The following is a 25,682-nucleotide window of genomic DNA, read 5'->3' as shown; positions in this document are numbered from 1 at the left end:
AAAGTATTTGGTGTTTCATGCAGAGACTGTGTGAATTGGCTGATTTCTTAATATTTCCTAATATATTTCTTAATATTTCCTAATATTTACCAGGTTCATTGTCGTAGGCTCTTTGGTCGCCTTTATGTTCATTTGATTAAATTGTGTTTTATAATTATATTTATCGACCGCTTTTCAATGAGAAGCCATTCTCCTGGTGCTTCACAACAATAAAAATCCAAAGAAAAACAACAAGCACAAACTTAGAATAACGACACAATTCAACAAATACCACCAAACAGACAAGTGCTAACAAATGCTCTGTTAACAAATGTTTTGACTGAATGAAGGAGTGATTGCATTTGTCTTCTTGCTGCTCAATGCAGACACAGTTATTTCAGCGGAATTTGGCTGCTACAGTAGCACTGACCTCAGTGGGCTCTTTTCTAGGAATGTGCAACTGATGGATGCTTTTTTCCCCTTTCAATTACAGAGAGACATGATTCGGGTGGTGTAAACTATGGCCCAGTTCTATTACAAGAGAAGTGTCAATGCCCCTTACCGAGACCGCATCCCTCTCCGCATTGTACGAGCTGAGTCCGAACTCTCGCCAGCTGAGAAGGCCTACCTGAACGCTGTGGAAAAGGGAGATTATGCTAGTGTGAAGCAAGCTCTGGAAGAAGCCGAAATTTACTTCAAGATCAACATTAATTGCATTGACCCCCTTGGACGAACTGCTCTCCTTATTGCAATAGAGAACGAGAACCTGGAGCTCATAGAACTGCTCCTAAGTTTTAATGTGTACGTTGGGGACGCCCTGCTGCACGCCATCAGGAAAGAGGTTGTCGGGGCTGTGGAGCTGCTGCTAAACCACAAGAAACCCAGTGGGGAAAAACAGGTATCTGGGGAAGTTTTGCATTCTAACTTGCAAGGCAGTGTCCAAATTTGGGGGGGGGGAGGAGGAGGAGAGGAATCATAGACAACAATTAAGATCAATTGTAAGGAAAACTTGTGCACATTTAATACCTGAGATCTGCCACAGCTTGTGATGGACTTGCTGCAGTTAAGTACTTAGAGTATAATTAATTGTTTTCCTGCAACTTCGGGGTACAGCATTTCTTATAGAGAGAAAACAGGGTAGGGAATGGTGGCTGACAGTGTGGCCAGAAGAGGATGGTAAGGTGTGAAGCAGAGTTTAGGTTGCAGCAAATTCTTTTGTTTATATAACAGGAAGAGGTCCTACACTCAGAGAAGTGTGCATGCGGCAATAGCATTCCCAGAGGGGTGGGGGCAAAATGCTACGTTTTGCAGGATGCCTCAATGTCGGAGCCATTGCGGTTGGTGAGAGCAATGTGGAGGAGACCGCCTGCACATGCCCGATCTCGTCTGATCTCGAAAGCTAAGCAGGGTCAGACCTGGTTAGTACTTGGATGGGAGACCACCTGGGAATACCGGGTGCTGTAGGCTTATACCATAGTCTTTCAAGACTGAAGGTTGCCAACCAACCAACCTCCATGTTGCTCTCACTGTCTGGAATGGATCTAACGGTAAGAGGGAGGGACAGATTACAGGGTGTGTTGTCTCCCTGCAAAACTTAGTGCTTTGGAATGGTGTGACAGGGAGAATGAAAAGCCATCAGCTTTCCTTGCCCCATTCCAGCTGATGAGCTTGAAAGCACTGGAGTGCCTTCATGGTCATCATTTGAAGTGCCTTCATGCCTGTCAGCTGTAGCGGAGCGGCCCATGCTGGGGGGAGCTCTCGCAAGGCTAGCCTGCCTCGCAAGAGCTCCTTTCCCTGGCATGGCCCTGCCCCACTCCAGCTGACAAGCAGTGCCTTTGCTTGTCAGCTCAAGCCGGGTGGGGCATGTGGGGACCTCCCCTGCATGTCCCACTCGAGATGATGAGCAGCACTTTAGCTTGTCATCTGCTCAAACCAGGGGCAATGTAGCACCATCTGGGATTGGGGGTGCCTGCACGACACCCAAAGGCTGCCTGAACATGCCTTGTGGTCTGCTTGTGGCCCGCAGGCCGTGTGTTGGACTATGGCGGTATATACTGTACATGTATCTCTGTGGCCTACTCTGTTTGAATATAGAGACAAACTATATTCAGCACCCTGAAATAATGTGCAAGAGGATAAGAAAAAGATATAATGTTCTGTAATTTTCTTGTCTGCTTCAGTCCTGTTGCTGTTTTTAATAGATTTAAATGAACAGAACACTGAAGTGTCTGGAGGTCTTTTATAACTCATACAATATCATTTAATTACACTATCTCGTTCTCCTTGCAGATTCAGTAGAGAATGATGAGTAAAACATATAATTCGTTTCTGCAATTGCATAACAACAGCTGCATATTGTATTGTGAAAGCATTCAATGTATCATCTCTTTTTGCTATTGTCTGCATTGTCGTGCAGTCTAAACGAAGTGGGAAAATAGATTTTGCTTTCTCTGTCTTAAAAAAAAACAACTCTTCCTCTTGTGGTGGAGTTAACAGCAGAGGTCTGTGTGGTCTGTTATCGGCTTTTACTTTATAGTGTCTAATTTTAGAAGTAGATCATTCAGATAAAATGTCCTCATACGAGTACATTATTTTTTGGTGTGTGTGTGTGTGTGATCTGAAACTATAATAATTCTGCTTAAGCTGCACCTCCAATGAATCCATAGAGCTACCAAAACTGCAACATTTGTGAAACATTTTGCTGAGAAGGTACAGGCAGGGCTGTATGCCTGTATCAAATTTAACTTCCTTGGACAAAAGTTTGAGAAGTCGAGTGGAGGTGGGAGGGGGGAACTGAGTAAGATTTCTGATGGTCACTGGGGGAGAGTTTCAGTGTCCTGCAGAGCTCCTTGCCCCTCCTTGTTTCAAACAAAATGTACATGAATTATGGGAAGTAGCAAACATTTTGAAATAAATTGTGCGTAAGATAAATTATGCAAATGTGTTCAATTTGCATCTATTATGCACTTCACAACATTGAGAGTTTCCTGGAACACGATTAGGATTCATTGAGGCAGAATGTTAAGTTCTTTTAACTGCCGAAGCATACACTTACTCTTAATGCAAAGTTAGTGCGGATAATTACTCTTCCCATTTATTTCAGTGGAAATTGCTTGACTTGTATTTAAATCTCTCCTATTGTCACATCTGCTCACTGCTGTTTGGTTTGGCTGCATGATCAGAGAATGTCCACCCCACTTGCCTGTGCCAGTGCAGCTGTATAGGAAAAAGTAAGTGGTGGGCTAGAATGGGAAAGGTGTCCCCCATGCAACTGGCGCTCACCGATCCACTAGGGAGCATTCCTTTCCCACCACCGATCTCCCCCAAACTGCACTCTGGTCATCCACGTCTACCTGGAAATCCAGGTGCAGTGGCTGCTGAGTGACAGAACCCGAAAGCAGTGGGCTGGATCGGAGTTTGGGGGAGATCAGCGGCAGGGAAGGAAGACTTCCCTACAGAACAGTAAGCACCATTCACATGGAGGAGGGAAAAGGCAGGGTGCTGGATCCAGCCCACGTGCCAGAGTCTGGAGAGCCCTGGTCTAGAGCGTCAAGCCACTGCCCTCTGACATGCAGCATTCAGTGGCTTTCTGATACTCCAGGCCAGTACAGTAGGCACAGAGTGCCACACCTCTTTCTCCTTCTCCCAGCTGCCCTGGATTTGGGGGGGGGGGGGCAAAATTAAATAGGAGAATAGTAATGGTGTGTCTTTCAGGGGTGACAAAATCATTTCACATACAGTAGTGAACTGAGCAGCATTAATGGCTCCTGCTTAGGGCAGGAAGTGACATCACTAAGCAAGGTGTTATTAAGCAGATGATGACCAGAAATAAGCACTTTGTTCTCACACAGAAATCCACTAGTTGTAAATGACAGAAGAGAACACTTGAAAATCTTGATCATATTTTCAAGATATGGGAGAGCTTGTCCACCTTTTCAGCAGTACCACTTCTGCTGAAGCATCACTTTGCAGCTACTACGTGCTCTGTGAAGTGATGGCTTTGCAGAAGCAGCCCTGCTAAAAGAGCAACCCACGTGATAATTGAGCTCTCCTAGATCCTCCTTGGTATCTCCCTCTCTCACCTCTCTTGGTCTGCATCTTCCCCTGTATTGTTCCTTGCCTTCTGAGGCCTCCTTCCATCTCTCCCTCTCAGATCCTTGGCGGAAGTGGCACTGATGTAAGGACTGTGCTGGGAGAGCCCAATTATCATGGGAGCTGGATAAAGAGCTTCTGGGGGCCATATCCGGCTCTCTAACACCCCTGCTCTAGCTCGTCTATTGGCTCTGGAAGAGTGGCAGATCTTTAATTCGTTGGTGCTGCTCCTCAATCAAGATGAGGAACTGGAAAGAGGAGAATTTCATAAACGCTGCTATTGTCAAGTGAACCATAGACCCTCCAGTGGGAGAATGGCACTCCAAAGCTATACAGTGTAAATGCACTCCTCCAGTGGCCTTCCACATCAGCTGTTGTTGATTCTCTTTGTACACTGAACAGTGCAGAAAGGATACATTACTCTGAGCAGGAGGAATGACTTGAAGGTAAACAGATGAAAGCCTAGTCATAGTTCTCTTTGTACACATTCCTTTGTATGCCATTCAGGTGGAAGGTCACATGTTCTAAGCAAGCGACTAAGAATCTTGTTTTCTGTAACTTCAAAATAGCTTTAGTCACCCTTCAGGCATCTGTGGTGTCAACTTTATTTTACAAAGTAACTATGGCTGGTGTAAATGCATAATGCCTCCTTGCATTGACTACTGATAAGTCTGTAACAGTGCCAGTCTACTGAGAAGTAAGTTCCATTCGATGGAGTTTAATCCCATGTGCATGCAGTCTGCGTGCATAGGATTGTAACCTTAGGATTGTTGTTCTGGAGAAGACTGTCAGGATCATAATCCAACTCTTGTTCCCTAAACTATGGCAAGGTTCACTGGACCCTGGCCACAGTCCTATCCCCCACCACTAATGACGTTGCAGCTGTGCTATCAGAGCATGTATCCAACAGTGAGGGGGATCAGGAGGCCTGCCAGAGATAAGTAAAAATATTTTCTCCTTACCTTTGCATAGACCTTATGGTGACCTATGGGTCTCTTTGGACCCAAGCCAGCTATATAACTGGCGCTTGTCCAAGGAGAGAAAGGAGTCAGGGCAGGTTTGAAAAAAGGGATAGAATGCTGGCACTTGCTGGTGCTGCCAGGATCTTTTTCGTCTTGAAACTCCCCCTGTCCTCCCCCATCCTGCTTACCACATGACCCCAGTGCTGACTTAGTGGAGTCAGCACAGATGCCATGGCAGCAGGGGTGTGGAACTGCCACCACCGTGGTAAGAGCAGCAACCAGCCTGGCAGCAGAGCAGCGTACAACCATCATAGGGCCTTTTACGACAGCAAAACATGTATTCCACTGTCGTAAAAGGCCCAGAGGACGGGGCCACCAAATTATCCCTGATAAATTTTGGCCTAGCTTTATCGTATTTTTCAGGGAATTGTCTCTGTCTCTGATGCATTTATGGATGTTCTCCCCTAGTGTTCTACAGTGTAAAACAGAGCCATATACAGGCAAGCATAACATCCTGTCACGCAAATGAACATTGTAGCCAGCTCATATTGCCCAGTCCTACAAATAACTTTCTGAGCCATGTGTTCTGAGAATAAAACTGAGAGAGCAGAAGTAAAATTTTGTTGGCTTGCTTGCATCCTTAGATACCAGGGAGGGGGATTATAGGAAGGAATAGAAAAACATCAAATTACTGAAAAGCAGCCATCATAACCTCTTACGAGGGCCCAAAGGCTTTATCGAATGAAAATGTCTTCAGGGTGGTGGAAATGATTGCACGAATTTCTAAATATGGATTGTTAAGTTTTTACTGGGCTATGACAGGGTGTTCACTAGCCTTGCTAAGGTGGATGTCTTGGAGCTGAAGAGGTCCACGTATTCATCAGTTGTTTCCAAATTGTGAGGCATGGCTCTAAAGGGAGCTGCAGGGTACTCACAGGGGAGTTGTGGGATGTTCCTAGGGTTTTCTTCCCAGGTGCCACCATCTTGCGAGAATAGTGCAAGAGCTCTTGTGATCCAAGATGGCAGCACCTGTGATGCTGGTAAGTTTGGGAACCTCTGACCTAGGCCGTAGGATTGGATGTGACACTCTTTATAAATACAGTAAGAGTTGTTAGAAGAAATTAAATTCTCATGGTTGATATCATTTCCGAACCATCCACACACTTTGGCACTTCAAGACCTTCTCATAGCACCTTCCATTTGTTACCTTTCCACCAACCACTGCATGTGGATCATCAACATTCCATTCACTCTGCAGTAAACATCACATGTTTTGGGACACAGGATGACTCTCCTCTTTTTAATCCTCTTACTTTTGTTGTATGTTCGGAGAGGGCGCACACCTCTCTCAAAAAAAGGCAGAACACAGGCACTAACAGTCTCCACATTTAACCATTGCGCTGTCATATTATTCTCAGAAGTAAAACAAAATCAGATTTTCTGTATTAATCAATATGATGAGTTAAGCCTGGGTAAAATACAGGTCAACGTGGCTCATTGTGCGTACCCCCCTGTGAAGAGTAAGTGAATAAAGTGTGAGATTCTCAGGCTAAAGTGACAATCTGCAAGTGCCCTTAATTCTGATTGCTGAACTATATTATAATAATTCCTCTTTTAAAAACATTTTCCGGTTTGAACAAAAAGAGTTTAAAGAGGCAGCTAATAAATGTCAGCATTTTTAGAAACTCTTCTTGTTGGAGCATAGTCCTAAACATGTAAAAGATATGACTACCTTCTAAAATTTGTCAAATGAAAGTAGTGTTTATCAGGCTTGTTGCTGGGTGCCCCTTACCCGTTTTCCACCTCCCCCAGTTCCCCATGCAGTTTCAGACAGCTTCCTAACTCAAGGCAGATTTTTTTTATTTTTACAATTGAGATGTATAAAATTATGCAGGGGATGAGTAGAGGGATGTTCTGTTCCCTCACATAACACCAGAGCCAGGGGGCTTCCACTAAAATTGAGTGGAAGGAGAATTACAATAGACAGAAGAAAATATTTCTTCACCCAGCATGTAATTAGCTCCATAATTCTAGTGTGTGGAACTCCTTGCCACAAGATATGGTGATGGTGTCTGGCTGAAATGCCTTTAAAAGGCACTGGACAGATTGATGGAGGAAAAGTTCATTATAGGTTACATGTGATGATGGGTGTGCAAAAGCTCTTGGTTTTAGAAGTAGGCTACCTCAGAATGGCAGGTGCAAGGGAGTGGCAACAGGGTGCAGGTATTTTGTTGTCTTGTTTGCTTCCTGAGGCACTTGGTGGACCATTGTGAGGTACAGGAAGCTGGACTAGATGGGTCTTTGGTCTGATCCAGCAGAACTCTTATGTTTTTAATCACCCTTATGCTTCCTTAACTCTTAAGGAAGTATAAGGGTGGATTAAAAACATAAGAGTCCTGCTGGATCAGACCAAAGGCCTATCTAGTCCAGCTTCCTTTATCTCACAATTGTTGAGCATTGACACTAGAGTGTGGAAGATCTTGGAGCAACACCCTGGACTGGTCTACCATTGCCCCAAAATTACTTACTGGTAGCTCACATCTCCTCCTGCCCACACAAAATGTGAATGGGGAGAATCTTTTGCTGAAGCATTTCTTCACCCTCCCACCCTCAGAAGGCAATAGGAAGAGGTTGCCACTGGTACTGGGGTTGTTTAGGGGTTGGCCCATTTTGGTGGGACCTCTAATGAGCCCAGACCCCTGGCCCATGCCCCACTTGTCTGGCATCTTCCACTCACCCTGCTTGTTTGAGCTATTAGGAGAGTGAGTAGAGAAGGATGCTTAAAGGGAGTGAGTGGCAACTCAGAAGTGATCTTGGGGGGGGGGGGGAAGTGATCTCCAGTTTAGCCTACCATTTAGTGACTCTGGTGTTTATTCTACTCCCTGCTTTTTCAAAAACCAGGGAGCAGGAGGAGCAGCAGCAGAAGTGAAACCATGGTTTGGTGAAGGTGTGCCAATCAGGCGAGGGGGAGCAGGGTGCCAAAGGCAAGGCGCTAATCTACTGCCTGAGGCCATTGTCTCACTGCAGCTCATGGATGACTGAACATGGCCCCGCCTGATACGTGGCTATGGCTTTAGGTGCATAGTTGCATTCAGAAGGCATACAGGTGCACTACCCTGCAGCCACTGGCACAAATAGTGAGAAAAAGGTACGGTACCTATTCAGTAGGTACAGTACAAGGTGATGTTTGAAGACTGTGTGGCTGAGCAGTGCACATCACTGATGATCACATCATTGCTTTGAATCCGTTCAAATTCTAAAGTAGCTGGAGCGCTTTAAAAGAAATTAATATTTACTAGGGACAAGATCTGTTGCATGTGCTCACCTGCTCTTTGCTTCCCATGCACTGCTCTGTATTCAGTCCATGTTTACGATGTGAATTAGATTATCATTATAGCTATGCAGCAGCTGGGGCCTGCTTATTGCATGCTTGTGAATTCTGCTCAGCTCCTCTGGATTGAGTGGGGGGCTCTTTGTGACAATAATTCACATTGGTCAGTGCAGAAAGGTCAGTTCTGTCACTTGTGTTATGCTTTCTTCTTTGTGAGCTGTATGGGCTGTAAGCACAAGCAATAAAGGAGAAAAACAAGATTTAACTAGCAGCGGCAAAAGAACATAACCCAGGTATAGTACCTCCAAAGTGCATGTTTTTTCCTGATCGTCTGTCTCAAAGGTTGTCTGTCCAGTGGGAAATTAATTCCCTTTCTACTTTAAATTGGACTGTGTGTTTTTCTTCATAATTATACTCAACGTGATGTAGACATCAAAACCCGTAAGCTACAACATTCCAGTAAAAAATAAAACTACAAATCCAATTGAAGTCAGGGAATCTTACTTCCACAGTTCTCCTCGCTGTGAGAAAGTGGTTTGATGCTGGTCAATGACGATGTGAGTTCTGGGAACTGTAAGGGCAGGATGTGGAAATCACCTTCTTATTATCCAAGGTGATACTAATACGCTGGCCAAGGATTTATTTGCTGACATGGTAAATGAAGTGGATCATAATCATGTGTGTGGGTTGTTCTTAATGATAAATCATTAGTACATGATTAAAAAGATGTTCTAAGCATTTTTCCTCTTTCACTTTAAGGCAGTGGTTCCCAGCCTGTGGTGGTCTGGGGACCACAGGTGGTTCGTGAGACTCTGAGAAATGGTCCTCGGGGTCTCAGGAAAAAAAAGATGATCACCTTTGATCACTTCCAGTGTTTTGCCAAGTGAGCAGTCCTCTACAGACCACTGAAGTATCGGTTGTGGCTGTAGGTAGTCTGTTCTCCACCCTCTCTGGTGGTCCAGCGCTTGCTGAAGTGCCAGCTGTCCATTCTCCATCCTTTCTGGTAGTCTGTGGAGGAGCACTTACTCTGTGAGATGCTTCCCCATGGACCACCAGAGAGGGCGGAGAATGGACCCCCCCCACGGGTGACATTTCCAGTGTCTTGCCGAGCACTCCCCTATGGGCTACCAAATTGAATTGTATTTTTTTGTGTGGTGGGGATGGAGGGGATTGCATGTGGTCCATGACAATTCCAATGTTTGCCTCAATGGTCTGTGAGCTCTTAAAGGTTGGGAACCACTGCTTTAAGGTATCTGATTATGTATTGTATGTTGTGTAGAGGGAAGTGCACTAGACACATCCTAGTCTCTGCCATTTTCCAAAATACATATTACATCACTGTTTAGTGTAACTGGGTGTGCTTTTCAGAACATGTGTGACATGCACACATAGAGGAATCTGTTGCTTGTGCTGGGACCAGTGTGCCGTTGCCATTGCACAGCTTAAAGAGAAAGAAGCATTCTGATTTGGCCATCACAATATCATTGTTAACTGAATTAGAGTCATGAAACATTATATCTGTGTGGAGTTTGGTGTTTCATATCAAGGCACTCAAGAGATTTGGGAGCTGACATGATGAAAGTCACAGATCCACTGGGAAGTTCAGTGCAGAGTCCCCACTGAAATTAATGAAAACCTTGCAAAACCTTTTGATACTTCCATTTATTTCAGTGGAACTTAAGCAGGAGACACTCCAGTTTGTCTCCATAGGGTTTAGCAGGTAAGTGTGGTTTTTTGCAAGTCATCATGATCAGCTTTACCCTGTATTGAATAAATGTTGATGATGTGAATTACAAAATTTGTTGTGTCAGTTGATGGCCTCGAAAATATGAACACAAAATACTGTACTGAAATTGCTTTAGAGCAAAATAAGCAGTTTTTGAGTTAATGAACCCTGAACAGAAGCCAATAGTTGAGCATTTTCTCATGCAGCACTCTAGGATTTCCATTACAGTCTCAGATAAGCTCCGATGGTAGCCTTGGGTTAAGGCAGTAACAGTAGCACACAATCATGTAGCTGTACCAGACAGTAGAATAATAATAACATACTGAGCCAGGCAGGCACTGCTGTTCTATGGTGGTATTCTGTTTCTTTATCTCTTGCTTTTTCGGGTGAGCGTTTTAAGAGGTGATGACAGACCCTGCATTCACTGCTTCAAAACATCCCAACTGGCAGGTCTGATTTCTTCAGGTGCTAGGTATGAATACTACCATGATGTATTCCAAACATGCAAATGTACTTTGAGGTAGTGCTTAGCCAACATTGCCCCAAACTTCATCATCCTATTAACTGAGTAAGAAATTGTGGAGCATTTCAGCCACTCGAAGGAGGGGTGCAAGTGAAAGGAGCCAAGCATTCATTCCAAAGTATTTGCTGAAGAGTTGCCAGTGCTATTTAAGCTCCTTTCTTTAGTGTGGATGTTCCTTCCTACCGGAGTAGGAAATACCTGGGAATACCAGAGCGAGAGGGTTGAGGGTGCTGCTTCCTGCTCCTATCCTCATTCTGCAATGTCATGATGGCGCCACATTCTTCATGGAGACAAAACATTTTGAATATTGTTTTGCAGCTGTTCTGTGAGAATGGCTGAGGCAATAGAAATGAACCTCTTCTTGAAGCAGTCGGTCTTTGGATTAGTATCTGCTGTCAGTGGTATTGAACAATTGTATCATGCTGTTCTTGGTTCTCCCCTGAAACTTCATGGCAGAAGGGGGGGGTACTTAGGGATACATATTCTTCAGGATCCTGTCCCCAAAGTCCTTCAGGTGATCCAGCTGCTGCTGCTGTTGTCAGAGTTGGCATCATGGGTCAGCAAGGTTGAGGACCTATCTGGGCTGATCCTTGATGTCCCCCAGAGGTGGTAAACACCACCAGCATGAATTGCTCAAGGGAGCAGTTTGGGCTGTCACTGCTTTCTCTCACCCTTCCATCTGCAAGTGGGCTTCTTTGGGGCTCCTAGCAATGAAGGGCCTCTCAGGAAGTTCATTTGCTGGAGGGCAGAAGAGAAATAATAGGATGACTTGCTCTGTAATTACCTCTCCTCACTAGTCACTTGGATGCTCCTCTGGAAGTGCTCTTTATTGTCCTTTCCCTCTTGCAAAGTTGAGTCTGACCCTAGCAGGGCTGTCGCATTGGCACTATTGCTTAAGGTGAAAAGTCTGCCATCTCTTTCCTCCTAATTAACATGGGACACAATCCATTGAGAAATTCTCTGGCGTAAGCCCCACTGAAATGCCTAGAAACCATGCAAGAGCAGTTCCTTACTCTTGCACAGGGGCTTGCATGAAAAAACTTGTCAGTTGGTTGTGCCCCACAAGTCAGATTTGTCTGCTGTACCATTTGTACCTTTAATCGCATCCCAAATCTACCACCAGGGAAAGTGACTTCAGTTCTCTTAGTCCTGTACACGTTGTAACCCAGCAAGCCAAACACAAGCCATATATGGCAGCCCACCAGAGGTTCAATAAATCCCCTATTTTGGCTGCCTGCCTAGGCCTGCAAATATGGAGGGGGTCGGCACAGTATATGGCTGGTGGCCTGCATTCAGCTTAGTGGCTTCCAAGTTTACGTAGGCCTGCTTTGCCTCATATTAGTGTCTGCCTATGTGTAGGATGTCAGATGCCTTTTCTGTTGCCAACAAACTGTCTTCTTTTTTGGCTGTATAATAAATCTTTTGTCATTTGATCTGGGCACTTCTCAAAACACTGTATTCAGGTATTCGGCTAGAAACATGTCATTACCACAATCACGTCATATTTGCACCATTAGAAGCAGATTTAAAAGCAGCACCTGTGTGTTATGAATATTTGCTCCCAAAATGTCCTTCTGCACTGTATTTACTGACAAAAGAAAAAGAAAAAGCTCACACTTAAAAAAAAAAAAAATTTCTCTCAGCATCAGGGAGCAGTTACTACAAACCTGGGTTCTGTTAACATATATTGTAATTCAAGCACAGTAAACAAATTCAAAATATAAACAGTGTAAACAAAGACTACTGACTTTTTAAGAAGAAAATTAAAATTGTTACTATTCTCTATAAAACCTGCAGTGTAGTGCTGTGTGTATTTGACAAGACTTGAGTAGATTACCTTAGGGTGTGGACACCTTAGGCGCAGGGCCCAGTTGGGAACAATTGGTCCAATTGGCTTAAAGCCGGCCCTGATGTTACAGGCCAACCGCAGGCAAAGTATTGTCATTACTGACCAGCTGTCAATAGCACTGACCATTCCTAGCTTTATGGAATCATTCACTGCAAACCGGGTTACACCACCACTGTACTGTGATGTTTGCTTTATGAAGCTTCTGGGAAATTATGAATGAAATCAGTGAGAATTCTTGCCACTTCCTGTAATAGTTGCAACAGAATTTGCTTTTATACACCAATTCCCAAATCTTTATTAGTAGCACTGTTCCTGGGGGAAAAATTCAAAATCTTTGTGTGTGTGTCCCCACATAAAATAATGTGACTGAAGTTTTGATATCCCCTTTCCCCACCCCCTACTAAGATTTTGAACTGAAAGAGAATCTTTGGCTCACATATACATATACTAGCATATGCTCTCTTTTGGAACATGCACAGCTCTGAAGTCATAACAAAGCACCCAAACCTAGATGTCTGGCTTCTCAGTTGATGATAACTGTAAATGCCATCATGACTCTTCTGCAGCATGTAGACTCCTCCATCAGTGCAAAAATTCCACTGCTACACCTGCTCAAATGATTTTCTATATGGAAACAAGTTTTAACAGTCACAAGTGTTTACTTACTGTCAGACAGAACTGCTGCAAACAAATACTCTTCAAGTTTCATCAAGCTCCTTCACAGTGAGACTGTGCAATCAAGAGACTTGAGTGTGAAGGTTTCCATTATGGCTGAGATTTCCATTAGTGCAGCCTCAATTCAGCTATGGTTTTTCAGGTTGTTTACTGCTCTGAAGGATAGTCCAAACAACCTGTTAACCGTTCCATCACCAGTGTTATCTCTCCAACAGTTGGTCAAGGATGCAGATTTCACAGGGAGAGCCTTAAGGTGCCCTCCTTCTCTATTGACACTGGTCATGACAAACACATCTCTCTGAAGACGGAAATTGTAGTCATAGGAAGATCAATGGATGCTGCATACATAGCAAACTACCAGTACTTCTTCACGTCATTCCAAAACATATTTACCATTTTGGGAGATCCAGTAGCCTACATTTCAACAGATAACATGACCGCAAAGTTTCACATTTAAAACACCCATTCTTTGGGGTAGAAAATGCCCAGAGTTCCATGAAATTCTATGAAGTCTTAACCATTGTCCCAGAGGGAAGGGCATTTGCTCAACACTGTCTGAGTTGTGATTAATGTCTAGGAGCTGGACAAAATAGAACTAAACTAGAAGTACATTCTGTGTATAATCTCATGTAACATTCTGAGCTGTTGAAGAACTTCAGGAGGGAATAATGTTTGATTTGTGATACAGCTGAGCATTATAATCTGGGCAAATTCATATTCAAAACAAGTATTTGCAAACTTTGGCAACATCCTTCATTTTCTGTGCCTTCAACCCTTCCCACTGATAGTGAGTACTTAAGTGAAATGGGCAGGGAAGAATCTCATCATAGACTGATAACCATGGTCCTTTGGATTACTTTTTCTTTAAAGTTGTCTATCTGGTAGCAATAAATTCAGCTAGGTGCTCTATGTTGCGAGATCCACCATTTTAAAAAGTGCATACGGGTAAATTTTGTATTATCAAAACAAATCATATTTTCTTACCATATCTTGTATTTGCCAAAGTGTTTACCAAAACAGGTAAATTGTTTTGAGATCCAGCCTGGGTCTTTCCACCCAGATGCTAGTAATGTATTTAGATCTGAATCAGGATATTGTATATTTATATCTACTGACAGGGAATGGGCATTGCAGATGAGGCTATGTGCAATTTATAAATCAGGCCTTTAGGGCTGCTGCTGATCCACTGAACATGGAGCTCAATAAACATTCTAGAAGGCGCCTCCCCCCACTATAGTAAAAAGGATAAAAATAGAGACTTGAGCAGCTAATAAAGTGTAGCACTTTTTTCTTTTGGGGCTCATAAAGCTAAATGGGTCCCGAAAGTTTGTCATTTTAAAAAGTGGGTACCAGTGCTTTGAAGTTTGGGAAGTGTTGATCTAAAGCAGTGGTACTCAAATGTTTCCGGCCAGTGGCTCCCTTGACCCCCGTGGCTGTTGGCCATGACTCCCCATCATGTTCCTGAGGGCTGGAAGTGACATCATTAAACGGGAAGTGGCCAGTAATATTAACTATGTTAAATATATTAAATATAATATTATATTTATTATAATATAATATTAAATATATATTAACTATATTAGTATTAATTATATTAATCATATCAGATCTGCATTAATTAAATGCAGATCTTAAACATATATTATTAATACACAGCAATATACATGCTTTATAAATGATCTGCTGCTGATCACTGTTGGAGACAGGATGCTGGAGTAGGTAGATTTTGTCTGGTCCAGGAGGACTCATTTTTTTAAACTTTGTAAGCATACCAATAGAATTGTTTTATCAAATGAACTCTGTGAACACCCAGTCTGACAAACATTACACACACACACCCCTGTGGACCCCAATCCAACTAGTCATTTCTCCCATTCTCCTTGGATAGGATTGAACCCTTTATTAATTTAATGAAATTAAATTTTTCCAGCAGCTAGTGGGGAAAACAAAAATAAACCATGAAAATATATCAGAGCTGATAAGGGTTTGGTTAGGAAGCTGATTTGTCTCCTATACTAGGAGATGCACAGCTCACGTATGCATGTCTACTCAGAAGTAAGTCCCATTAGAGTCAATGGGGCTTACTGCCAGGAAAGTGTGGATAGGATTGGGCTGGCAATCACTTCAACAGCTGATAAGTATTCCCTTCAAACAGCAAGATTCATCACTTTTAAAATACAGCCTTTCCTCTTCAGTCAAACAACAAGATTAATAAATCACTTTAAAAACAGTTATCCTTTTTCTGCTTTTGGCCAAATAAAGTGTGTGCTTGTCTCTCCCCTCCCCCTTTGCCAACTGCATGGAAGCAACTTTAAGAGTCCTGATGACTGGTAAAATAGGAAGCGTTTTATTTGGGGAGGGGGAGGAAAGTGGGAAGGTTTGGAGATCAAAAGGGGGGAGTGGAAGAGGGAGGGGGTTGAAAAGAGAGATTTCACTTTGATGAGAAGTGATCTCAGGCTGGGAACTAGGAACCAACCAGACAAGGATCAGCGAGGGTTAAGGACTGCAAGCTGAGCATGCTCGGTACTTGCCAGATGGGGGTTGGAGTTGAAGAGCCAACACAGAAGGCGGCAGCCTTGGAGTGGAGGGAGAAGAGGGTGGGATGCGGCAGCAGCCACTCTCAAAGTTGAGCAACTCCCGTTTCTTCTGCTTTAAAAAAAGCGCAGAGATGGGCAGAAGATGGGCTCGTATTCTGCCCAGGGGTGTGACTGTATCGCAGTGCGAGGACATCCTGCACCTCCCTTTTGAGTTCCTGGCGTCGCCCTAAAGAGCCGCGCCTCACAGTTTGAATAACACCGATCTAAAGGAATTTCAAGACAGTTATTCTTAACAGAGATGAAGCTGGCAATTAAGTAGCACCAAAAAGAGGTACAGTCAGAAGATTAGATTAGCAAATATTCTGCAGGGGCAGAGTTCCAAGAAGCTTGTAGATGATAAGACCCAGACTTTGTGAAGATGCCTTCTTTGAATTGGTTCTTGTTACTGAGCTACAAGAGGGCTAATGTAATATCAATACATAACATTACTAATGTAATATGAAACAAGATAACTAGTATGATTAATGTAATATTATGTTTTTATTCTCTTCACAGGTGCCACCCATACTTCTGGATAAACAGTTCTCAGAATTTACTCCAGATATTACACCCATTATCCTGGCTGCCCATACAAACAATTACGAGATCATAAAACTTTTAGTACAGAAAGGGGTTTCTGTGCCCAGGCCTCACGAAGTCCGCTGTAACTGTGTGGAATGTGTCTCCAGCTCGGATGTGGACAGCCTTCGTCATTCCCGATCCAGGCTGAACATCTACAAAGCACTTGCAAGCCCATCCTTAATTGCTCTGTCGAGCGAGGATCCTTTTCTTACGGCTTTTCAACTAAGTTGGGAACTTCAGGAATTGAGCAAAGTGGAAAATGAGTTTAAATCAGAGTACGAGGAACTATCACAACAATGCAAACAGTTTGCAAAAGACCTCTTGGATCAAACACGGAGTTCCAGGGAACTGGAAATTATTCTTAACTACAGAGATGATAACAGCCTAATAGAAGAGCAGAGTGGGAATGATCTGGCGAGACTGAAACTGGCAATTAAATACCGTCAGAAAGAGGTGAGTGTGCAGAGAATATTTCAGATGATTTAGCTGCAATAATAACTGAGATAATAGGAATAGATAATATAAAGTTCAAAAGAGAAAATGGCTGTGGAGGTCTACATTATCTCTCATTTTTTAATTGATTTTCCAGCTTGGTTGTTCAGGTTGTTTAATTGGTTGTTCAGGTTATTAGGATGTAGACATCAGAAATACTGCAATATATTACTGAGCCAGCAGTACTGCTGACTTTTTTTTTTCTCACCTGAAAGAGACACTAGTGGATCTGTCTGACATCAAAGTCTATGAGTAGATTGGAGCATTAATTGCTTCAACTTCATCCACAAGCAACAATGTAAGTTACTTCAAACAATTGATTAATCTAAATATACATGCATTTTCTTGATGACAACAATAATCAAATAAATGAAGATCTACACAGCTGGCTATGGACTTAAACATTCAAAATTAGGAGATTACTTAAAATGGTTCTGTCCTTGGACCAACCACAGTGGTCTACAATAGTGCAGTAATTCTCTACGAACAAAATGACTTGGAATTGGCAAACTTGGCTTGTAAAAACGGGTTTTCTGGGTGATAGGTAAGTGGAATAACGGATTGAATCCAAAGAACCGTGACTGGAATGCAATAGTTCTCAAATACTTGTACTAAACCTTACAGAGTTTAGTTCCAAAATCGCCGGGGTTTGGGCCCAGTTTGGATTGGGACCATTGCACAGGGGGGATGGGGTTAACTCTTTTTTTTCTAAGCCCTGGGTCTGATTCACATCACCCTTTCCCAAAAAGCTGCTATTAGATATAATTAATTCTGCAGCTACTAGCCACTAAGAATGCATGAACAGGCTGCTGCTCACCTGGAAAGTGCTCCATGTCAGGGGTCCATTTCAGGTGCTTAGCTGATGCACAGGAAAGCCCCAATTCTCTGCTGCTCCTACTTCCCTCTTTCCTTACCTTGACCAAGGAGAAGCAAGGAGCTATGGTGGCAGGCATCCGCACAGAAGTATAGAGAATTGGAACAATGGATTCTAGATGTTTGGCATGCCTATGGGAGCACTCACTACTGCTTCCTCCTTCTTAAACAAACAAAAAACTGCAGCTACTGCAGTGGCTGCAGTCACGTCAAGCCCTAAGGCAGTGGTTCCCAAACTTTTTTGACTGGCGGCAGCCTTGACCTATTGGCTGCTGCAGCCCATTAGGGCTGTATTGTATAGGGTGGTGGGTTTTTTGCAAGGATTCGGTGGCTCCCCTGGCTAGTTTCCATGGCTCCCTGTAAGCCACGGCTCACAGTTTGGGAACTACTGCCCTAGGGCCTAGTAGATCATCTTTCCCCACTGGGGCTCCCTGGAGCCCTCTCTGCAGTGGAAATGGAATGCAAAGCATTGCTTTCCCTAAAGGGATACTGAGAATTGCAGTTTCAGTATAGAAAGGACTTAAAGCATTGCCTGTCTCTGTTGTGTTTGCCACTGCCTCTGCCTTGCCCATGTCCCAAGGTCGGTTTCTGTGCGGGAATAGGGAAGAGACGAGGCGGCAGCAGCGTTTTGACAGACTGGGACCAGCACAGCCCTGAATGTCATACTTGCAGCAGGCTACAATCAAACCAGTGCACTGGAGTGATTAGATGCTTACATCCTTTATATTAGCTTCAAGGCCAGCTTGAATTCAGAGTTAAGCCTTCCCATCGTCTGCATCACAGCCCCAATCCAAATTATCCCCAGTAGCTGCTTTTTGAAAAAGAAAAATAAGTGTCAGCTCTAGTTTGGGTATTAGTTTCTTGTATTAAAAACTGAAAGAAGTGTTACCATGTTCTATCAGCTGGAACTTAAAATAACCCTCCTTTTTAAAATATATGTGAGTTCGGCAAGAGACAGGCTTGCCCTTTCTTCTGCCAGTTTATTCACATTTTTGGGTTTTCACTGCATGTCCTGTGTCTCCATTTTCAGTGTGTGTGTGTATTCCTATGCATGTTATGTATATGCAATAGTTCAAACTGGCTCAAATTGGGGGAATTAGACTTTTCGGCATTTGACCTCTTGCTCTACAAGTATTGCTGACAATTTTGGAATTGTTGATGTGGATAGCCTTGACAACCTCAAAAGTCCTTGTAATTTGGCTGCCAGTAACCACAAAACCCAGCTTTTACAAGGATGTAGGGGTTGTTAAGAAATATAAGTAAACAAGAAAAAGACAAGCTTATTTTCAGTTACTTTGTTGAGGAGTTCAGTTACAGAGCTTTAAACAGTTACAAGTGAAAGAAATGCTTGTAAAAAGCGATGTTTTGGACAAGCAGGAGTTAAAACAAAGAGAGAAAATAAAGGTGTCAGAGGCATGGATTTTCCTTCCCAGCCCACCTGTGGAAAGAGATGATTTGCAGGAGACTTTGAAATACACACATGAGAATGGAGGCTTTATAAGGGAGAGGGAGAAAGAGTTGTTACAAGGATCAGAGGAAGAAGGAGAAGAGAATATCGATCCTTTTCTGCTGGGTAGTTTTAGAGTATGTTATATGTCTATGCAGCAGTAGCTGAGCTGCATTGGTCCTAATTTCAAGGGAGAGAAAAATGCAACAAGAAGGTGCTGCTCTGAGGGTGAGTGCAGCTCCAGAGCAAGAGACTTCCTGACCATGGGACAATCTAGCAAAAATGGATAGCCTGGGGGTTTTCACTGAGGAAGAAAGTGCCACCGCAGTGGAAGCCAGCCTTTATAGGAAGACACTGTCAAGAGTCACAGCAGCATGGACACCTCCTCTTGCTAGTAAAGATGACAAAACGCACAGCAGCACAGAAATCTTGGCAGATGGCAAGATGATCATGTGACAGCAGTGCTCGATGAGGACATCTCCATGGGAGAGAAGATGATAGTGTTCTGCTTTCGGAGCAGAGGTTGTTATTGGACTTTGCACAAAGAGAACAGTAGCATTTTTGGGTGAGCAATAGAATCTGGAGTTTCTCATGGGTGTGCATCTAGGAATTTCATGGGCTTGACTGAGTTTGAATGTGTCCTTCCAGGAGCGCACAAAAAGCTTGTTTGCACCCCAATCCAAGAAGTTCCTGAGGGCCAAAAGGCATGGCAGGGGGAGTGCTGCACCCATGTTCAGAGGAGTTGATGGGAAAAGCTTCTTGGAATAGGAATCTGGAATAATTGTCCTAGTGGCCGCTGGGCAGCTGGAAATCAATTTGTTATGCAGTAGGATTTGTGCTTGCAGCAAAATTTGCAAGACCTTAGTGCAGGAGTTCCCAAACTGTGGATCACAACCTACCAATGGGTCACAAGCCAGTTTTTGGTGGGTTGCAAAAACATTGTGGACCAGTGCTTGCTATGGTGTTGCAAGGCATTCTGGAGTGCTACTGCAAGGCATTATGGGGCGCTACTCAGTCAACATGATCAACAAAGGGCGCAATCCTAACCGGCACCTATGCTGGCATAGGAACCCCGGGAGGGTCACAAACATGCCGTAAAGCACGGTTGCGCCTCCATGGGAGGAAGCTGCATTGGCGCATCTAGATGTGCTGACACATGGAGGCCAGCAGAAGCCTCTGTGGCAGCTTCCTCACCTCCGCTTGTGCCAGCACACCTGCGCCAACACAAGCGGCGAGGGTAGGTGTGGGGGGTGTGGAGGAGGCAAGAGTGAGGCATTTCTGGGCGGGGGGAGGGTGGGCGATGGGCGGCCCTGGGGGCGGGAGCGCAGGAAGCCAGGGGCGGGGCTAGGACTAGGTGGTTATGCCGGATCCCAACCCCAGTCCCCGGGGAGAATGGAGCTTCAAGCCACTCTGCTCTCATCTGACTTGTGCCACCTCCAGAGGTGGTGCAGGTCCGAGGAGACTCTTTGGGGCGAGGAGCCCTTACCCAGGGGTAAGGGGAAGAGCTTCCCCTTGCCTCTGGCTGAGCCGCTGCAGCCAACGAACCTGTGTTGGATACAGCACAAGCCTCCTGGCTTGCCTACTCCAGCACAGGTTTGGATTGCGCCCAAAGTGGGTCACAGTGTTAAAAAGATTAGGAAGCAGTGCCTTAGAAAAAAGAATACCCACAGATGCCCTGCAGTACTACAGCTTGCCTTCCCCTTAATGGCCTAATTAGCACAACCTTTCCTGAGAGTTCAGCCTGACATCACCTCCTTCAGAGTGAAGTCCTGCCTAGCTCCTAAGATTATCAGTCTAAAACCAAAATGCAATTAGTTTAGACTCCACAGATGTTGGGGAAAAGAGGATGTTGGTAACAGGCCCACCTCTTTTTTTGTTACTGGCCACATGTAATAACTTTATCTAGGGTTCAGTGCTCTTCACTATGTTGTTGGCACAAAGAAAATGATGTTTCTAACAGCTACTCCTAGAAAAATCAATACACCAGTAGACGGACAGCAGCAAAGGAAACAGAGGGAACTGGCTCACCTGTAGGTGGGGATTAGATGAAGCTAGCATGTGTCAAGTAGGGAAAAAAATCATGGTGAAGAAGAAATAGTAGTTGGAGCTTTGATGAAATTTCCTAAGGAAAATAAGCATGGCTCATATTTCAAGAAGTAGAAAAAAATACAAGGCTTTCAGAGCTATTGGTAACATAAAAATCCATGTTGGCATCCTTCAGTCTCGGAAGACTATGGTATCTCGCTCTGAATTGTAGTTCTGGAACAGATTGTCCTCTCCAGTGCGCGCAGCCTGGGTAAAGTAGATATGGAGGATAGACTGTTTCCCATGCAGCAAATCCCCCCTCTCCACGTCCCTGAAATGGTCCAATGGAAAGGCAGAGGCCAATACGGTTGGTTCCAGCGGCGTCGCAGGAGTTGCCAGAACGTTAAACGTATTTTTATGTCAACAAAAATAGTACCTAATAAAAATCCACATTTTTTTAAACTGAATTTACATCAGAGAGTTGAGTTTAAAATCTCAAATAAGTTCTCACTTTTAATCCTAATCTGTGGACACTCATGGACACGCACACATATATGAACAGAGAGAAGGAGAGAGAGAAAGAGGGGCAGGAACCTAGTGGAGAGAAATGAGAAAGAGCTATAGGTGGGGACAGCAATGGCATCAGTGGAATGATGGGACAAATAATTGTGTGGACCTTGATCTGTATCGGCAACATGGTGGGAGCAAAGGTTTACAATCTTCCTTCTCCCCCCCCCCCCACAGTCTCCATCTGTAACCCCTCCCACTTCTCCCTTCAGCTGCTATTTCTGAGTAAAAGCTGTGTAATGGACTTTCTGTAGCTTTTCCTTAGGAGCTGGACAACAAAAGATGAGCTTTTAAGTCAATACTATATGGTACAGCTAACGTTACAATATTGGTTTAGAACGGGGGGGGGGAGAGAAGAGAGCTGAGCCAAATCACCATAGTCCCAGTCCACTAAGAAATAGAATGAAGTATTGATGGATGACTTGTTAAGGTTCTGCACTGCAGTATTCATGTCAGGCATATGAGGCAGAAAAGGTAGTTGTTGACAACAGCTGGTCGGCCTGACTAATTAAACACTGTATTTTTGTGTTGCTTAAGAAAGAAGAAAGGAAACAACAAGACCTTATGACAGCTATGAAAAGGGTTAATTTTCATAAATATCTTCTTAGAAGCTTCTAGAAACAACACCATGTCCTTAGAGAGAATGACTAACAAGATGTAATTTCGGTAATGAGGTTGCAAGCCTCTAGTCTGACTCCTCCAGTTTATGTCAAATTGAGACTTAGCAGGCACTTCAGGAAGCCAGAAGTAGATACTGCAGTGTGTCAAAACATGGGGCAACATGATTGTACCGCCTGTGCATGCACGCATCTGCTCTACAATGGAAGGCAATTCTGTTATTATTTATGGAACTTCCTTGGCAGCTCCTGCAGGCTGGGTGGATATTTTCATTGAGGTCTCCACCACAATCTCAATATCTCTTTTCCAGTTAGTCACTGCCAGTTCAATCTCTACCCATTGCCCCCTGTTTTGTAAGTGGATTTAAAATGGTTTTGCCCCAATGTATTCTTACATTTAACCAGTTCTGGAGTTTGTTGCCCATTTTTGGAGAGATCATTATGGAGCTCTGTACTGTCTACTCAGGTTTTCAATATCTTGAATAATTTGGAACAGTCTGAAAATATGGCAACTTCATGTCCTACCTCCAGATCATTTATAGAAGTGTCAAAAAGCAGTACAGGTGTGCACCACTTAATGATGGGGATATGTTCTCCAATCCCTGTTATCAGGTCATTAAGTGAACATTCAGTCCAATCTATTGCCTTTGTTGTGTAAATAGACACTTCCTGCTAGACACTAGCTAGCTGCACAGGCAACTGGAGATAGATTGCCTCTTCTTTGCATTAAGAGCTTCTCTGTTGTGTAAACAGACACTCTGCTGCAGGCTATGGGAGATGTGATTGCCTCATTAAGAGCATCTTTGTTGTGCTTTAACCACTGTCATGTATGTGGTCTGTTGTTAAATGAATGGTTGTTAGGTAGTACACACCTGTATATGCGTCCTTGGGGACCACGGATTACTGCTTCTATTGTGATAACTGTTGATCAGAGAATGCCATCAGAGTTTTCCAGGCTTGGATTCTGAGAATCTTGGGACTTGGAAAATGCTCCCCTAATGACAGAGAGCTCTGGCTTACAGAGAGCTCTGAGCCGAGTTCACTTCTCCTCTGTCAGTTGCTTTTTTACTTACTGCTCCCAGCAAGAGTGAGAATAGCAGCAGCAGAAGAAGCTTTTTTTCCCCTTGGCCATTCCCGTTGCTCAGACAGAGTGAAGAGCCACATGCACCTAGCCAAGGCACAGTGGCGCTTGGGATCTCAAAACTTCCCAAGAGCTGCTGCAGTGTATTTGCATTGTGGCAGCCCTTGGAAAGACTCTAAATTCAAAAGCCACAGTGCCTTTGCTTGATTCCTTGCTCTACTGTACATCAGAACAACAAGGGAAGGGAGAAAAAAGCACCGCAAGGCCTATATGGTAGCACCATCCTCATTTTCTCCACAGTATAATTGGTTTTGGAGCATGTCTGCTCTCTGCATGGGATTGCTGAAGCTTCTCCCCTTGCTGTTTTGTCACTGTCAAGACCAGTAAATGAAGGGTGAGGGGACTAGTAGGTAGAGACTGTTGGCCGGATCATTTTCCAAGTCACCTCGGGTTGGCTCAGCAATTATCCAAGTTCATTCTGAGGCAGGGGGAGAAACTCAGAACTATTTCTACTCTGGTCGGATGTAATCTCTGCAGAATTCATCCACCTTTGACAGCAATATATTCCTGTTGTCTGTTTCCTGGGGCTTGTGCAGGGGCCTGAGGGATCTGGTGCATCTGACAAGTGGGCCCTGTAGCTGTTGCCTGGGAATTACAAGGCTATGCTTGAGGGAACTGGTTTTGTACCTTAGCTGCACAGTGGACCCCTAGGTCCTGTGATCATTTGCTGGATGCAGGACTAAGTAGGAACCGCTGTGTGGTTAACAATCAGTCCTCTTCCATTTCCTGCCCAAGATGCAGCATAGTAAGTTTTAGATTCTGTACGGAATGTACCCATAGGCTGTGACTGAATGGGAGCCAGAACACACACCTGTTTCCCAGCCTGCTTGTGTATTACCTAGATCAGGAGTGTCAAACTCATTTCCTACACTGGGCTGAATAACATTCATGATGCCTACTGCAGTCCGGAAGTGATGTGATAAAGCAGGAAGTGATGTGATTAAGCAGGTCATGACCAGAAATAAGCACTTTTTCTCACTTAAGAACTCATTGGCTGCAAATGACAGAAGAGAAAATATGCAAATCTTGATCGTGTTTTCAAGATATGGGAGAACCCAATTATCACATGGGATGCCCTTTCAGCAGTGACACAGCTCAGCTGCAGAGAGCAACTGATGGTGATGTTGGGAGAGCCTGAGGGCCATATAAAAAGCTTCTGGGGGCTGTATGCAGCCCATGGGTCTTATGTTTGTCACCCCTGAGCTAGACTGTGCCTTTCTTCAGATGCAAGAATTTCCGCATTGTGCAGAGTCACAGTGTGTGGCTTTTGTGGTGGTCAAGGTGATCCAGGATGGTTTCCACCAAGTAGGCTATTACCCCTTTTCCATTATTCCATGGAATAGTTCCATGGAATATTCCATTATTCTACTAGGAGAAATGCGCTAGGGCACACAGTCAATTTGCAGCTCCTCCAGAGCACAGTTTAAGTAACATTGGTGGGGAGGCCAGGACTACTGGCTATTCTGCTTACTACAGTGCAGTTCTGGGTTAATTAATCAGAGCTAATAAGTATAATTCTGGAAGAGAAAGTGCAAAAGATAATGTTGTGGTATGGTTGAGCGCTGAAGCTCATCAGTACTGACATATAGATTAACTTTGACCGTAACTCTCATCCAAATTGAACTTTTAAGACATTGGCAAGGCTGCCTGGGACCACCTTTCACTATCAGGTTCACTGCACGTCACACCAGAGATTATAATATGCTGGCTATCATACGCATGACAGACCAATTTTTACACTCAGTCAGGGCCTGCTGAAGACACTCTGCCACCTGAGGCACAGGTTGAGATACTATAAAAGCCAACCATTTTTTTAAACCCAAACATAATTCAGAATTTTGTGTTTCTTCCCCCAATTCAGAAGAACAAAGACACATTGCCAATAGGTGTTTTTGTTTTTTAAATGATAGAGCTGAGGCTGTTATTTCATTTGAAGGAAGAGTTGCTCAAGTCGTTTACAGGCAGTAATTGATGAACAAATAGAACAAAACCCAATAATAATAATAATATGCTCAACTGTCATTTAGGATCAGGATCTTCTTGGAAGGCTCTTCCACAGCCATAGGTATTGATTTTGTCTTAACCAGCTGAAGCATTAAGTACATAAAAATGGAATTTTGCAAGTTTTCACAGTCGCATGTTGGACCAAGCAGTTTTTTTCAATGTTGTGAGTGTGTGTGTTGTCTGAAGGAGGGTTAGGATATGGTGTGTATTGACTTTTCCTC

The 25,682-nt window shown here is 43.8% G+C and overlaps 1 protein-coding gene across 1 annotated transcript in view; it reads left to right on the top strand.

Moving 5' to 3' along the window:
* Positions 1–499: 499 nt before the first annotated feature.
* The window catches only part of TRPC4 (transient receptor potential cation channel subfamily C member 4), a 66,350-nt gene continuing 41,167 nt past the window's right edge, over positions 500–25,682 (top strand). Inside the window, exons 1-2 of the mRNA XM_066614636.1 lie at positions 500–877; positions 16,230–16,748. Of these exons, the coding sequence (XP_066470733.1) occupies positions 500–877; positions 16,230–16,748 (897 nt within the window). The remainder of the gene's footprint in view (positions 878–16,229; positions 16,749–25,682) is intronic.

This window comes from Tiliqua scincoides, chromosome 2 (assembly GCF_035046505.1).
Source record: "Tiliqua scincoides isolate rTilSci1 chromosome 2, rTilSci1.hap2, whole genome shotgun sequence".
Lineage (NCBI taxonomy): Eukaryota > Metazoa > Chordata > Lepidosauria > Squamata > Scincidae > Tiliqua > Tiliqua scincoides.
This window is presented reverse-complemented; position numbering and strand designations above follow the sequence as displayed.